This window comes from Linepithema humile, chromosome 6, assembly GCF_040581485.1.
Source record: "Linepithema humile isolate Giens D197 chromosome 6, Lhum_UNIL_v1.0, whole genome shotgun sequence".
NCBI classification, from domain to species: domain Eukaryota; kingdom Metazoa; phylum Arthropoda; class Insecta; order Hymenoptera; family Formicidae; genus Linepithema; species Linepithema humile.
In genome coordinates this window covers 14,797,458-14,814,636 of record NC_090133.1, presented here as the reverse complement: position 1 = coordinate 14,814,636, position 17,179 = coordinate 14,797,458, and the positions used below count along the sequence as shown (strand labels likewise).

The window sequence follows — 17,179 nt, the reverse complement described above, 5'->3', positions numbered from 1 at the left end:
AGAGATCTACGACCAATAATAATAGGAGAAACGCACTGTTTACCCACTGGGGGACATCGCGGAGTAACTAAAACGTATAATAGAATCAAACATAATTATTACTGGGAAAATTTAAAAATAGATGTACAGCGTTTTATCCAACAATGTTTACATTGCCAATTAAAGAAACTAGTTCGCGTAAAAACCAAACAACCTATGATAATTACCGATACACCCGGATCATCTTTCGATAAGGTCGCCATGGATATCGTAGGACCTTTGCCTAAAACCGAACGTGGCAATGAATATATCTTAACTCTACAAGACCAACTCACTAAATTTAGCATGGGAATACCGTTATCCGACCAAACTGCCGAAACGGTAGCCGAAGCTTTCGTCGATCGATTTATTTGTGTATTCGGTTCTCCGAAAGCAATTTTAACAGACCAGGGTAGAAATTTTATCAGTGACTTAATGAAGAAGGTAGCTAAAATATTTAAAATTCGTAAATTCCGTACAACCGCATTCCATCCTCAATCAAACGGCTCATTAGAAAGATCACATCACGCATTAGGAGAATATTTAAAGCAATATGCAAGAGAACAAAAACAGTGGGATAGATGGATAAGTCTCGCGATGTATAATTATAACACTAGTGTACATGAAGCAACTAAACACACGCCTTACGAATTAATCTTCGGCAAAATAGCACGAATTCCGTCAAATGAACCTTTAGCATCTGGCGATAAATTAGCAACTTACAACGAATATCTTGTAAATTTAGTTAGTCAACTCCACGCAATTCAGAAAAATGCCCGAGAAAACGTTGTCGAAGCAAAAATTAAATCGAAAAGACACTATGATAAAAAGATAAACCCACAAACATTCAAACTTGGTGATCAAGTCTTTTTATTAAAAGGCCCTAAACCTGGCAAATTTGGAGATCAATACACAGAACCCCATGAGGTCCTAGAAATATTGAATAGAAATAACGTAAGAATTAAAATAAAAAAGAACAGTCGCGTTGTACACCCTAATCGCCTACGAATCTCACACATCAAACCAACTCCTAATAATTAAGTAATTTTATTATTGTTAATTAAAATAAGTAACTATAAAAAAAAAATATATATATAAATATATTTTACAAAAAAAAAATTTTTTATAAATAAATAAATGATAAATTGATTAGCAAATAAGGAAATAAGTAATAACAACAAGCTTGACAATTAAAGGTGCGCTATATTAATATACCTTAGACGTGCTAAATTTCAGATGGATCTCCGAGGATTTTTAATAATCGCCGTGCTAAATTTTTGGTTACGCGGCACTAAAGGCATAATAGGATATGACTGCGGATCTGCATCGACGAACATTACGACTCTATCATTACTGGGGATAGAGGAATGTGATATACCACAGCCAGAAGTAGCAGCTCAAAAGATTTATATACAATTGCTACAAATTAACGAATTTACCTCCGCGAGAGTTATACAATGCAAAATAGAAATAGACAGATTAATCAGGAGATGCGGAATGTTCTCTCACTCCATGGACGTGTACAACGGAAAGCACGCGTATATAGAAGAGGTATCAAGAGACGCCTGCCAACGAATGCATATGTATGGTACTTACGAAATCGGGAATACTCGAATAACAGGATTGAAATCCAATCAAACTGCAACACGACCGGTAACACTGGCCGGACACGTGAACAATGATGGCACCTGTTCCGGAACAACGTATAGCGATCCATTTGGCACATGGGAAAAAGCCGTGGTACTCGCAACCATAAAAATTACACTACAGGATTATATAGCTGACGTGAAGATAAACACGAACCGAGTCCAACTGAGGTCTGGAGTGACCTGCGCGTTGAGCGCAACACATTGCACTGACATCGAGGGTGGGGATACCTACTGGGCATCCATGCCCACGGATACCTGCAGGTTCGGCACTTATGGAGTATTATATGAAGGATATGCACACAGAATAATAGACGTCGTCAACAAACAACAGCAAATTGTTTATTCCATGACTACAGAAGACACAGTTTTTGCATTGGCAAGCAGAGATTCCTATTCTACTTGTGGATACACTCTTTTCCACACGGAACATCCAAAATTAGTAATTTTCGAAACTTCACCAGGCGTAGCAATTTTTAAAAAAGAATCACGCATAGCTAATTTGGACATTTTCACCTATATGAATTCTAAATTTGTATATGTAGAGAAACATGTGCGGACTCAATTTAGTGAACTATATAAGAATATTTTACTGCAACAATGTCAGCTCGAACAGAAAATATTACACAATTCATTAGCCATAGCCACTCAATCACCGGATGTTTTCGCTTATCACTTTATGAAGGGACCAGGATACATGGCCTTACTGGCTGGCGAAGTAATACACATAGTAAAATGTGTGCCTGTCGAAGTAAGAGTAGCACACACCGAAGAATGCTATGATCAATTGCCTGTGACGCGAGAAAACAGAACACAATTTTTAACACCGCAAACCCATATACTATTACGACAAGGAACGCAGATTACGTGCAATTTGTTCGCACCACCTATGTATCTTCTGGGAGATGCATGGTATAGACTCACTCCTAAACCAATACATACAGTAACGCCGATGACCATGAAACCGATGACAACACCTAGCTGGAAATATATTAGCCCCGGATCACTTGCTACCAGCGGCATATATACTGAAAGAGATTTAAGCGATCTCAGGGATCATATTATGTTTCCTGCTGAGAGACCCGCAATGTTAAACACCTTGGCCAGAGGAATGATGGGCCACTCTACGATTATGCACGATGGAGGATCTTTTGCAAACTTCCTAGATGAGGCATCAGTTGAAAAAATAGCTATCTCGGCATGGCAGAAATTTTGGAATCGATTCCTAATTTTCGGCAATATAAGCGCTGGATTTTTAGGAATTTACTTGGCAGTAAGAGCAGTAAAACTAATACTGGATACCATTGTGCATGGCTATGCTCTACACACAGTATACGGATGGTCCATATATTTGCTTGGAGCCATCTGGGACTCGTTAACTCAGCTCCTATTACACTTAAAACTGAAAAAACCACGCGATGAAAACCGAGAAGCTACACAACCACCCGCAGAACGAAACCCGATAGAAGACTCTTCACAGAGGGGAACCTACCCCCTACTACCTGCAAAGGACGCATCCACTTATACATTCGCACTGAAGGATTGACCGCTTGATTTCTCTTTCCCTTAAAGAAAAAAAAAATAATAAAAAAAAAGAGGGGGGAGACGGAAAGAAAGACAGGAAGAAAAGAAGAGAAATACATAAACAACAGTTTTCCTATCAACTTTACACAAGCGCCAACTTTGATTTTACGCATTTTATTGTTTTATCTATTTTAATCTGTTTCGCTCCTTATCATGAGGTCTCGCAGTTGCGACTCGAAATTCGCACCTAACCCCAACACCACCTTTTTGTTTATAGAAACATGGAGATCGAACACCTCGATACTCAAAAACTGAGCCGCTCGCCGTTTGCTGTTAAAATAGTAAGGGTGTTTTCGCCTATGCTAATTTGGATTCACTTGGAAAATAGTAAAGAATCCTTCCAAAAAATGATGGAGGACTTCAACCAGCGGATGAACAAACGCCGATTTTTCCACTCGAATACAAAACTAGGTGACATTGTTGCTCTTGAAACAAAAGGAGGATGGCAACGCGGCATCGTTACGAAGATGAACGGAGATGAGACAGTGCAGATAGGCCTCCGAGACTGGGGCGTGTATATTCGCCATGCAACAGCTGAACTCTACCATCTCGAGGAGAGGTTCAGAGAACATTACTGGCAAGCTGTGCCATGTAGCTTAGCCTACACAGCCCCCGCCACTACAGGACCCACATGGTCTCGTAGGGCCATAAATGTCACTCGAAGCATCGCAGAACAGCAAACCGGAATTATGCAGATAATCAAACCAATTCGGGACGAAGGTGCACTCATCAAATTAGATATCAAGAATGAAACTAACAACGTTTACCACAACCTCAGAGACTTATTAATAGAATTAGGAGTTGCGCAAGAAATAGCGAATATAGCCACACACACCGTACCATCCGCGTTGAGTTAAAACGCATAAGAATATACACATAATTAGTGCTATAATCACCAATAATAACTAATAAAAATAACAAAAAAATATACATATGTATATATATATATTATGTTTGTTATTAGGCAAAAGAAAAGTTTTTTAAAAAAAAAAAAAAAAAAAAAAAAAAGAAAAAAAATTATATAACTATCTTTTATAAAAAATTATCTTTAAATTATCTTCTATAAGAAAGAAAATACATAAATATATATACATATATATTCAATAGTATAAGTAATAACCATAATATTATACACACACATACATACATATATATATATATATATATACACATATATACATGTTTAAAATAATGTTAAGAAATATCTATATATATACATATATCTCTATATATCAAACATATATATAGTACAAAAAAAAAGAAGGAAAAAAAAAGAAGGTTTTACTATCTACCTCAATAAATAATCAAACATATATAATCTTATATACATATATACATATATATAGATACATACTTCTAAAAGCATATATATATATATATCTAAGTAAATAAGCAAAATAATTAACTTAGACGTAGGCTTAACTTCTAGTAAATATTCTACTTAATACATACACAAATAAATAATATCGTATACTTAAGGGATTTTCATATATCCGTAATCCTCTCATAAGTAAATCTTAGATAAAGTGGAATCCTTTTCATTAACAATTTGCTATAGGGAGAATTACTTGATGATCAGTCACAGTATAGAATGTCAGAGTACCAACTTTTACAAATACAAAAAAGAGAGAGAAAGAAGAAGAAATATCTATACATACATCGAGGAGTAATGTGCCACTAATCCATTTGACGCTACACTGAAAGATCACCCTGGAGTCTGCTCGCTGCTCACGGAACTTAATGTACGACTGCCCTGATTGGGAAAATACGTTAATTGTGGTAGACTACCACAATTCCCGTCACCAGTGTTGTCATAATCCGGTGACTAAGGACAAACCTGAGTACGCACCTACCACATCACCCTACCTGATCCATGAGATCAACCCATGTGAAGGTTGCGGAAACTTTATTAATAACAATGAAGATAAGAAGACTGTACAGAGAAGTTCCTGTGTGAAGATGAAAGCCGAGCTGGGGCCAAGGGATGGAGAAGATAAGTGACTATCCAGAAAAGCAATAAAAGGGAACATGTGGTTGGACTGACCTGCGGGCCTTCGTACGTGACATTTTGGGACACGATTATCACGTAAATAAAACTCCATCTTTTCTTTTCTATACTCATTTTACCATGTTCTATCAAACATTTAAAGGGATTCCACGGAAGAAGGCTTCACCAAATCCTTTATAGTAGATTTTTATTATTAGAAATAAAGTCAAAAGAAAAATATATATATATATCCAGTATGTAAGCGACAGCAAAAAAAAAAGAACGAAAGGAATAAGGAAGGGGTTTTGGAGGTCGCCTTTCCTTTCCTTCTCTTTAACAAACAAACAGTGTAAGAACGATTCGGCATCTTAAATGGGAATGTTAACCGAAAAAAAAGAAAAGGGGAAAAGAATCTATCTTTAATTTAATTGCAAATGTTGCATACCCCCAACATTTGTCTAAGGTGGGGGGTGTTACGTCCTGATCAGACTTCACGATTCTTTTCTTTTTATTAAATACCAGACCTAGTAAACACGGGACCAACAAAAAACTTTTAAAGAATATTATAACGCCAGAGCTGTTTTTCTCACGAGACACCATGAGCTCGAACTTTCTCACAGAGAAAAATAGCAAGGGGGATAGATATTTGAAAATACCTTGGTCGGTCAGCGTGCCTATCGTCGTCAGAAAAATCATAAAAGTCAAAACTTGCGGTAACCGGAGTCTTTAGTCGACTCCAGATGTTTAAAGTAGGAAATAAAAACTGGCACTAGCTAGCCATATACTTGGATTCTGCCTACGGGAACCCTAATAGATAGGATTTTACCGAGTGACGATCGGGTAATGACCACAGTCGCACGCCTAGAAGGCATGACACCTGATACGGTGCACGTGTTCAGTAGGTCTGGGAAACCGAGATGCATTAATCGCACTCTCCACGCGACCCCAGGGCCACGCGACAGTCGTAAACTATCAAATTTATTAGATCAGTGACCCAAGGCCTCGCGAACTCATATACCGATTCTCAACCCTCCAATCCGAAAGCCGGGAATCGGGGCAAGCACCTCTATAGACCACCCTTCATTCCGTCGTACGGTCTAAAGACTACGCCCACCTAGATCTTAAGACACTGAGATGCACCCCACCTATACTAATTAACACCAACCGGGTTACGCCACCTCAAAAACCTACCCCCATCGCATATGGACCCGAAACGACGCTATTCCTTATTCGTTAGGGCCCCTTTCTTCCTACCCCCATTCCAAGTAACTTAATTACCTAAACCTAATCCTATTAGTTAAAAATGACGCCATCCTCCCCCACATTAAAAATCTTCTCACAAGACTAATTCCTATTCGATCCCCGCTTCAAAAACCTAAGATTTTCCAAATGGATCCACCCCAAGGAAAGGGTATAAAAACCCGTGTTTTGGTGGCTCCAAGCGCAATTATACACAATCACACACAGTTTTTCAAGCAGTTTGCGCAGTTATTCCGTTTAGCTCAGTTTCTCGAAACAGTTTTCGAGTAGTTCGGGGGCGCGAATCAAAGAGTAAAATCAGTTGATACTTTGTCGCGACCATCTCGTGGTGCATCTCAAGTAGAAGGCCCATCACCCTGACGACACCATCCCGCAGTAGGGTGCCCACTCGTTTACAAAAGGGTCCGACGCCTATACAACACCTTCCCTCAACGGGGCGCCTGCTCAGAACCACCGAACATATTCAACGCGATCCGAAACTACTCTGCAACGAGTAAGTCAGTTCATTTCTCTTTATTTTATTATTTCTTTTGTCCTCCCTGAGGAATAATCCACATACACACACACACACACACAGTTGTAAAGAATACACAAATAAAATTATTAGCACCTGCAATTAAGAATTAAGTTTTGTATCCTAATTATAAATTCAATCAAATTAAAATGTTGTCTTTAATAAATTAAACTTTTGTTCTTTTTCATTTAACCACACCCTCCTCGTTCGTCACCCCCCTCACACCTTCCCTCTCAAATTGCGCACAAAGGTTCCGCCCCGGGTAATAGGGATTCAATTCCTTGACCCAAAAAGGGAACCACGAGCGGTTGACTTGTTGACGGAGTAAAAACGACTCTTCCAGTCGCTGACCCGTCGCAAGTCCTAAACGTGCCGCTCGGCTCGTGCGGTCAGGTCCGTTTACGTCGATCGCCGAGCCCAACGAAAAAATTCTACATCTATCAGGACGTAACAATCCTATTGCTGAAAAGGTAAAAAGCATTATTCATCCATCAATTGAAGGCTTACAAAATAAATTTGACAGCGATAACACTGCAGGTATGCTATAAAATAATTAATTTCTTAGAACATTTATAAGATTAGATATAAATTAGAAACTTTATATTTATAATAAAAGAATAAAGATTTAGAATTTGTTTATATATGAGCACCACACAGGGACTATGTCATTTTCTTAATGAAAAAAATATAGTATATATCATCTAATTATGTTTACGTAAATAAAAATTAATCTTTTGAAGGCAAAAATTAATAAATATTTATAACATTGATTTTTTGTTTGTATCAATAAATATATACTTAATATATACTATAACATATTGTAGGCACAAATAATCTACAGTGCAGTACAGAATTGAAATATGAAAACGCAGGTCATACTGTAAACATAAATGATTCACAGTACAATGAAGGATTGGAATATGAAGACACTTACGAATTTGAGGTACATATATATCAAGAGACACGGTAGTGTCTCGCGCCAAGTTCACGCGCAGCGCAAGACCGACCGTGTATCTTTACGCGAGCCCGAAAGTTGAGACGAGCCGAGATTATCGGATCTCAATAACGGCTGGGCCGATTGAGTTGTTGTTGGGCTCAATCGATAGCGCATACCCAAATTACATAAGAAAAGTATGCTTGTTTTTACTGTTGGTGCTGTAGAAAAAAAGTTATAATAGTCCAAAGTCGAAATGTCTAAAATAGTACGATAAAAATGTCCAGCTAAAATGTCCATGTTCCGATTTCTGACGTTAGGTGCGCTGATGGCGCTGAGAAGCCGCGCGGCGCGCGCTTACGTTGGCATTTGCATTTATTTATCAAGAGACACGGTAGTGTCTCGCGCCAAGTTCACGCGCAGCGCAAGACCGACCGTGTATCTTTACGCGAGCACATGAGCTGATAGGAGTCGAGATTTTCATATCTCAATAATGCGTGGACCGATCGAATTTATAATAGGCTCAATCGATAGAGCACATGCGATTTACATAATAAAAGTATCTTTACTTTTTTTGTACATGCTTTCTAAAAAACTATATTAATTGCCAAAGTTTGCCAAAGTTTGCCAAAGTCGAAATATGCCGAAATCTATGTAAGGCTTGGTCGTCGTCGTCTGTTCGTCATCCTTCTCTAATATATAAGTTTTTCCTTTGTCAACTAGAAGCATCAAAATGCGACATGGTTGTCCTTTTCTACATCCCGTGAAATGTCAATTCCCGCATAAGAGCGTCTTTTTTCTTTCCTTTCTTTTTCTAAAAGATGTCTGTCCTTTTTCAACATGGCGGCGCTCAGACCTGTCAGCTCGCAGCTTTGATGACACTAATCACATTGATATAATTAATATCGGTCGTAAAATGTATATGTAACGTGTTGTGGAGACGAATAGAGATAGTGTATATCAAAATAATAGTATTCTTTATAAAAAAAATTTTTCTCGTCTTGAAGTGCAGAAGTGTAGCAACACACATGCTGACAACACTCTTAAAGGGAACGTTCACAAGTGTCCCCTCCCGATTTGATTCTTCTTGAAATATGTTGTAAAACATACAATTTGAGAAGACACGTATTTTTTTATAGCGGCCCTAACTCAAATTTAAAGGGTGAAACACCCTTTTGAAAAAAACGAGTTTTTTCTTTGTGTGTAACTATCGCCAAAACCGTAGGAGATATAAAAAAATGTTTCAAGTAGAAGTTGTATGGCTTGTAATGGGCTTTATAACTGTGTAGTTGGATTTTCAAAAATGTAATTTTTTTTAATTTACTCTTACCCCTTGGTATTATTTTTTCGAATTTCAAAATTTTTGTAATGACAAAAGTTGTAGCATTTTTTACGCTAAATTCAACCATATATGATTTTATTATGTTCCGAAATCGCATCTTTCAAAAATAAGTCATCAGTATCATATTATATGCGTCGCGCTGCATGACGCATTGTTTATACCGCACTTGTGTTGCGCAATAGTCGTTAAATAAATATAAAAATGACATGTTATCATATATTTAAGGAAGAAAAGTTAACTAAAATTGTTGCTAAAGCATCCCTTCCACATTACACTCTTATAGATAATCGCTGCATTTCGTATGCAGCGCGTTGTCATATACAAGTTAGCTATCAGCGCATATTACACTTTGAAGTTTTGCTTGCAGTGACCACGGGAAAATAATTTATGAAACGAAAACAGTGAATGAATCACAATCTATTCAACATATATCCACCCTGACTCTACTCTCTTGGCCCGACTTGACTGACAATGAATAAAATTCTGTACATACTCTTTTTCAATAATTTTAATATACTGCGATATATTCTACATACTATTACATTCTATTAAATTATTACGATTTTTTTAAACTATGGTATATAAAATCTTGAAATATAAAATGTATATTATAAGTATAATTATAATATATTGATACAATAAATAAGCTTTTATATATATATAAGCTTATTTATATATATTATAATTATACTTATAATATACATTTTATATACCATAGTTTAAAAAAATCGTAGTAATTTAGTGGAATGTAATAGCATGTAGAATCACAGTATATTAAAATTATTGAAAAAGAGTAAACTGTACAGAATTTTATATTTTATTTCATTCTCAGTCAAGTCGGGCCAAGAAGGTAGAGTCAGGGTAGATATATGTTGAATAGATTGATTCATTCACTGTTTTCGTTTCATAAATTATTTTCCCGTGGTCACTGCAAGCAAAACTTCAAAGTGTAATATGCGCTGATAGCTAACTTGCATATAACAACGCGCTGCGCACGAAATGCAGCGATTATCTATAAGAGTGTAATGTGAAAGAGATGCTTTAGCAACAATTTTAGTTAACTTTTCTTTCTCAAATATATAATAACATGTTATTTTTATATTTGTTTTGCGACTATGCACAACACAAGTGCGGTATAAACGGTCATGCAGCGCGACGCATATAATGTGATACTGATGACTCATTTTTGAAAGATGTGATTTCGAAACATAATAAAATCATATATGGTTGAATTCAGCGTAAAAAATGCTACAACTTTTGTCATTACAAAAATTTTGAAATTTGAAAAAATAATAACAAGGGGTGGGGGTAAATTAAAAAAAATTTCATTTTTTGAAAATTTAACTACACAGTTATAAAGTCCATTACAAGCCATACAACTTCTATTTGAAATATTTTTTTATCTCCTACGGTTTTGGCGATAGTTACACACAAAGAAAAAAATCGTTTTTTTTTCAAAGGAGTGTTTGATCCCTTAAATTTGAGTTAGGGCCGCTATAAAAAAATACGTGTCTCCTCAAATTGTATGTTTTACAACATATTTCAAGGAAAATCAAATCGGGGGAGGGGACACTTGTGAACGTTCCCTTGTTAGTATTCTGTAGTTAGTGGACAGAAAGTGTACTTTGTGCACATTGGTGGAATCGGCAGGTATGTAATGTTTATAGAGAAGAAATGTCTAACACTTGGATTGAAGCTGACGATACGCTAATTAAAAAAAGACAATGGCCTAGAGGTGCTAAAGATGTTTTTGTCATTCTTACAGAAATTTGATCAAAAGTAATCTGTTTTTATATATGAAAAAACGCAATAACTTAGAAATACAAATGGTTTTTTATACCCTTTTTATGATCACTAATAATTTTCTTATAAAACATGTTGTAAAATATAAAAAAAAATTATTAGGTTTGTATAAATTAAGATTTCTATAATCAAAAAGAGGATTGTCGTATTGAAAATATGACGGGAGTGATGGTGGGATATTATTACCATTATTTTTACTAAAAAAAAAGAATCATATTTATTAAAATTATTTTTACTAAAAAAAAGAAATGATATCTCACAAAAAAACCTTTTTTTTTAAAAAAGGTAAAAAATGGGCGCCAAGTACACGCCTTGTTATATTAAAAAAAAGTTTTCCTCATAAAAAAACCTTTCCAAAAAATTGTTTTTTTTTTAAAAAGTTTTCCTCATAAAAAACCTTTTCAAAGAACTGTACTTTCAAAAATATATTATATTAAAAAAAAGTTTTTCTCACAAAAAACTTTTCCAAAAAAAGTTGTATATATCATAAAAAAATTTTCAAAAAGATTGTATTTTTTTTTCCAAAAATATATTATAAAAAAATCTTTTTAAAAAAATTATATATATTTATTATAAAAAACCTTTCCAAAAAAATTGTACTTTTAAAAAAAGTTGTATATATTAAATAAAAATTTGCTACATATTCTGTCTATAAAAGAGGTGATATCAGAAAATTACGCCAAGTTTAAATAAAGAACCTTTCAAAAAAAGTTGCATGTATATCTAATTATTTATTTAAAAATGATATTTATGTTTATATCTAGTTAATTCTTTTTAAGTATACTTTTTAAAATAATTGCATTTGTATCTAGTTATTTTTTTTATATCTGTATCTAGTTAAATAAAAAAATTTTTCAAATTTAATCAAAATAAAAAAATATTACAAAATTTCGCAAAAAACTTGGCGCTGCTATAAAATAGCCTTCATTGCTCTATAATATTTTAAGATGTATAATAATATTTTAAGGCTATTTTATAGCAGCGCCAAGTTTTTTGCGAAATTTTGTAATATTTTTTTATTTTGATTAAATTTGAAAAATTTTTTTATTTAACTAGATACAGATATAAAAAAAATAACTAGATACAAATGCAATTATTTTAAAAAGTATACTTAAAAAGAATTAACTAGATATAAACATAAATATCATTTTTAAATAAATAATTAGATATACATGCAACTTTTTTTGAAAGGTTCTTTATTTAAACTTGGCGTCATTTTCTGATATCACCTCTTTTATAGACAGAATATGTAGCAAATTTTTATTTAATATATACAACTTTTTTTAAAAGTACAATTTTTTTGGAAAGGTTTTTTATAATAAATATATATAATTTTTTTAAAAAGATTTTTTTATAATATATTTTTGGAAAAAAAAAAAAAATACAATCTTTTTGAAAAGTTTTTTATGATATATACAACTTTTTTTGGAAAAGTTTTTTGTGAGAAAAACTTTTTTTTAATATAATATATTTTTGAAAGTACAGTTCTTTGAAAAGGTTTTTTATGAGGAAAACTTTTTAAAAAAAAAACAATTTTTTGGAAAGGTTTTTTTATGAGTAAAATATTTACTTAATATATCGAATATTTTAAATATTATTATAGAGAAACTATTGTTTTAAAATATTTGTATTTGTCACAGATACTTGAAGATGAGAATTTAAATAACTCAATAACTTGGAACGAATGGACACCAGCCAAGCTGAGCTCTGAAAAGAGTAAAGAATTGCAGTTTCCAAACAATCATAAAAATGAAGATTCGTTAACATTAGACGATATTGAAACAGTCGTTGCACAATCCTCTAAAGAAAACTACAATCCATTAACAAATAGCTCATCATCAAATAGTTCACGATTTAATGTAAAGGGTAAAAGATCAAAACAGCTGAAAACAAAAGCTACCAAAGGAAATGAAGAATTAAATAATTTGACACAATCCAAATTGGAATTAGTGGAATTAATGAAGGAAGATATTCGTAAAAAATCAGCAATAGAAATATCAATTTTTGAAATGCTATTAGAAAAAGAAAAACTTAATGTTGAAATTCTTAAAAAACAACTAAAATCTTATAAAACATAAAAATAAATAAAATCGTTCCTCTCTTTCTTTATTTTTTAATTTTATTAATTCCAAATTGGATCATATATATGCAACATGTTTTTATGTTAAAAAATTTATTTGTGTATTCATTGAAACTGTTCTGTTATTTTAGTTAATTCATGTTGAAATTCTTAAAAAACAGTTAAAATCTTTATGATCATAAAGATAAATAAAATCGTTTTTTTTTTCTTTAATTCTATTAGTTCCAATTTGGATCATTATTCAACATGTTTAATATTAAAAAATTTATTTATGTATTTGTTGAACTGTTCTGTTCTGTTATTTTAGTTAACACCAAGTGTACTAAGTACTTTATATGAAATGTAAATTATTATTTTGAAGTACCAAAGAAAGCAAATAACATAAGTAAAATATATTAAAACAGAAATTTATTTTTTATTATCGTACATATGTAATATTTGAAAGTGTGAATATTAAAAGAAATATTTACATATACTTATGGACATAAAAATATATTTACACATACATATGTAAAATAAAATATTTTATAATATAAATTTTTGTACATTTTTTTTAATGATATTTGGATAGTTCAATTTACTGTAAAGAAATATTATAATAGTCCTCTATTTCATATAATCGAGTCGCATAAAATGCAGCATTTTATAACACATAATCCTTTCATCTCTGTCAATCATAACACATAATCCTTTCATCTCTGCTAACATAAATTAAATTTCTGCAAGGACTACATTTATTTTATAGGCAAAACCGGTTGTTCTATATTAAACTGAAAAAAAATGTAATATGTTAAAATAATACTTTTATTTATTAAGGAGCTTTTAAGAAGTAAATTAATAATTACAAAATAATAATTTTCGCAAGCAATGAAAATTAATAAATAATTTATTATTTTAGTCTTTGCAAAATAGAACTTTACATTAATTTCATTTCACAGTTTTAGAATATAATAACTGATATTTTTTTTTCAAATGTAAGTTATCTATATTATCCAATTTCAATTTTCATATTCTTTATTTACAATAAAACCAAATGTTAATTTTGACAATATTTGTTATTATGATTTAATATTTTAATTTCTTCTCTTACATTTAATAATAAAATATTGAACTATTAAGATCATAAAAGTATATACTATTTGTATAGATATATAATTTGCGATAAAATTTTTCTCTTACCTTTGAAAATAATCGTTGATTAATAGCTGCTGTATGTTATTTTGTACATTATTTCTGCAAGGTATACGTATATTTCCATTTTGTAAAATATTTTCCCATGGTGCAGGCAATTGTAATGTTAAATCATCTGGTGGTAATAAATCTCCAGCACGCCGAGCAATATTATGCAACACAGCAGTTGCAACAATTACAGGTAATACATTATCCACTTTTTGAAATCGAGACCCAAGCGCTAAAACAGGAAATCTTCTTTTCCATATTCCGAATACACGCTCGATAGTATTGCGTGTTCGTATATGTGATTCATTATACAATTGCTCCGCTCGAGTTCGTGGATTTTGCAATGGAGTCATAAAATATGAACGAAGAGAATAACCACCATCTCCTAACAATAAGGAATTTCCAAACATTCCAGCTTCGAATAAAGCACGTATTCTAGAATTGTTAAATATTGTAGCATCGTGTACTGAACCTTGCCATCGAGCTACAATATCAGTTATTTCTAAATTTGCATTGCATATTGCTTGCACATTTATAGAAAAATATCCTTTTCTATTCCTATAATATTCAGCATCGTTTCCACCTGAAATTAAATAAATGCAAATGAAATTAAATAATATAAGTTAATAACTTTATTATAAACATATATTCTTTAAGATATTAAATTTTACTCACCGAATGACTGTATTTTTATATGAGTACAATCAATACAACCTATTACCCTTGGAAATCGTGCAATATCAAAAAATTTGATTTGCTCTTTCTTTATTTCCTCGGCAAGCACAGGAAACTTTATGAATCTTGGTCGAAAACGAGCAATAGCTTTGGTCACCTGATGAACTATTCTGTGAGCACTTGTTTTACTTACGCCAGAAAAATCTGCTGCTAATAATAAATGACTTCCAGTTGCATAAAATCTTAATGTTAGGAGCAGCTGCGTCATTGGAGATATAGCGTTGTTTCTAGTAAACCAAAAAAAATAATTTTACTATAACTTGTATTAATTATTTCACTACTTGTTTGTTTTATAGCAATGAAGATATAAAAAAAATAATGAATATAATTGCGAATAATTGTGATTAATAGTAAATAATCAATTATATAATATTGATTTCGTTAAACTTTTTACTTTTATGTTATTGTTACTCCTGTTATAACAATAATTTCTATCTAATTGTAAGTACAATATTTTATATTATTTTATAATATTTTAAGTCACAACTTTACTTACTGTTCTGTTTTACAAGAAATTTCTTGTTCGATTTCTCTTAACACTATATTAACAGATTCTTTACTTAATCGAAATCGAGCATGAAAATCCACATCATCAAATTCTTCAAAATATGGTGGTCGTCTTTTTATTTTTTTTTGGTCGTCGATTAATCACAAAATCTTCATCACATTCTTCGTCAGATGAAGATAATACGTATGCTAGAGCCATAGCCATACTTCTCACCAAAAGAATATTCCTCACTTACAATATTGCGATACTACATAACCTCAAAAGAACTGGATAGTCGATAACTTTTGATATTGAAATCAATCGTACCATATAAACTTCGTTTAAATTCGATAAACGTCCAAAATTTAGCGTTTAATTTTTACCGCAGATTATCGACATTAACCGAAGCTAAAGGCAGTTGTGGAATGCAACATTTCCTTTAAACAGGGTTTAACGACTTAAACTCTGGTTAAAGCAAGTTGTGGAACTGGGCCTAAGAAACACATTGAAATGTTGCTGGAAAATTTTACTAGAAGTAATTATTATTATGTTACTAGAAAATACACTGAAATATTGCTTGAAATTGATACTAGAAGTTATTATTATTAAAATTATTAGTGTTTACTAGAATATTGAGGAAAACATAGCTAGATGAAATTATTATTTAAATTACTAGAAAATACACTGAAATATTGCTGGAAATTGATACTAGAAGTTATTATTATTTAAGTTATTAAAGTGTCCATCGAAATATTTCAAGAAAATGTTACTAGAAGTAATTATTATTGAAATTATTAGAAAATACATAGAATTATTGTTAAAAAATGTTACTAGAGGTTATTAGGTAGTAAACTTAGTTTCCGCGGTTTTTTTACTTAAAAAACTCATTTATTTCGATATCAAAAGCAAAAAATACATTAATCAAAGTATTTTCCCTCGTTTGCTATACATTTTCCCATCTTTCGGGCAATAAGTAGATTCCGCGACGATAGAACGATTGGTCTTTTGAAGCAATCCATTCATCGATCCATTTGCACACATCCTCGTAATTTCTGAAGTGTGTATCCATCAAGTCGTCCTGCATCAATCGGAACAAGTAATAATCTGAAGGAGCTAAGTCTGGTGAATACGCTGGATGCGGAAGAACTTCCCACTCGAGCTGCATCAGTGTTTTCTTGACGGCTTTTGCAACGTGTGGTCGAGCGTTGTCGTGCAAAAACATAACTTTGCGTCGATTGCTGGCTACTGCTGGCCTTTTTTCCAACAATGCTTGATTCAGACGGTTCATTTGTAATTGATATTAATTCCCCGTGATATTTTCGTTCAGTCTGAGTAGCTCGTAGTAAACGACGCCTTGCATATCCCACCAAATGCAGAGCATTGCTTTGTGGCCATGGATATTTCGCTTTGGTGTGGATGTCGATGGTTGGCCGGGGTCCACCCATGACCTTTTATGATGTTTAATATAGATAAAGATGGGATTAAAAAAAAAGGTAATTACACAGTATCGCTGCCTCACCTCCGATTTTGATCCAATTAAGCTTATTCGATGCGTTTTTGTATGAAATAAAACTTTTCTATTTGAAATAGTGTCGCTTTGTTCCGCGAAG

The 17,179-nt window shown here is 32.7% G+C and overlaps 2 protein-coding genes across 2 annotated transcripts; one reads left to right on the top strand and one right to left on the bottom strand.

The window, feature by feature from the left end:
• The first annotated feature begins 385 nt into the window (after window positions 1-385).
• On the top strand, window positions 386-4,180 carry LOC137000885 (uncharacterized). Its single transcript, XM_067358473.1, has one exon. It carries the CDS (start codon window positions 1,255-1,257, stop codon window positions 3,208-3,210), a length of 1,956 nt encoding a protein of 651 aa, XP_067214574.1. The 5' UTR covers window positions 386-1,254; the 3' UTR covers window positions 3,211-4,180.
• Window positions 4,181-14,343: 10,163 nt separating this feature from the next.
• Window positions 14,344-16,967, bottom strand: LOC137000727 (putative nuclease HARBI1). The gene is made up of 2 exons (XM_067358076.1): window positions 15,023-16,967; window positions 14,344-14,930 (listed from the first exon to the last, which is right to left on the bottom strand). The coding sequence occupies exons 1-2, from the start codon at window positions 15,288-15,290 to the stop codon at window positions 14,344-14,346; spliced, it is 855 nt and encodes a 284-aa protein (XP_067214177.1). The 5' UTR covers window positions 15,291-16,967.
• Window positions 16,968-17,179: the final 212 nt, after the last annotated feature.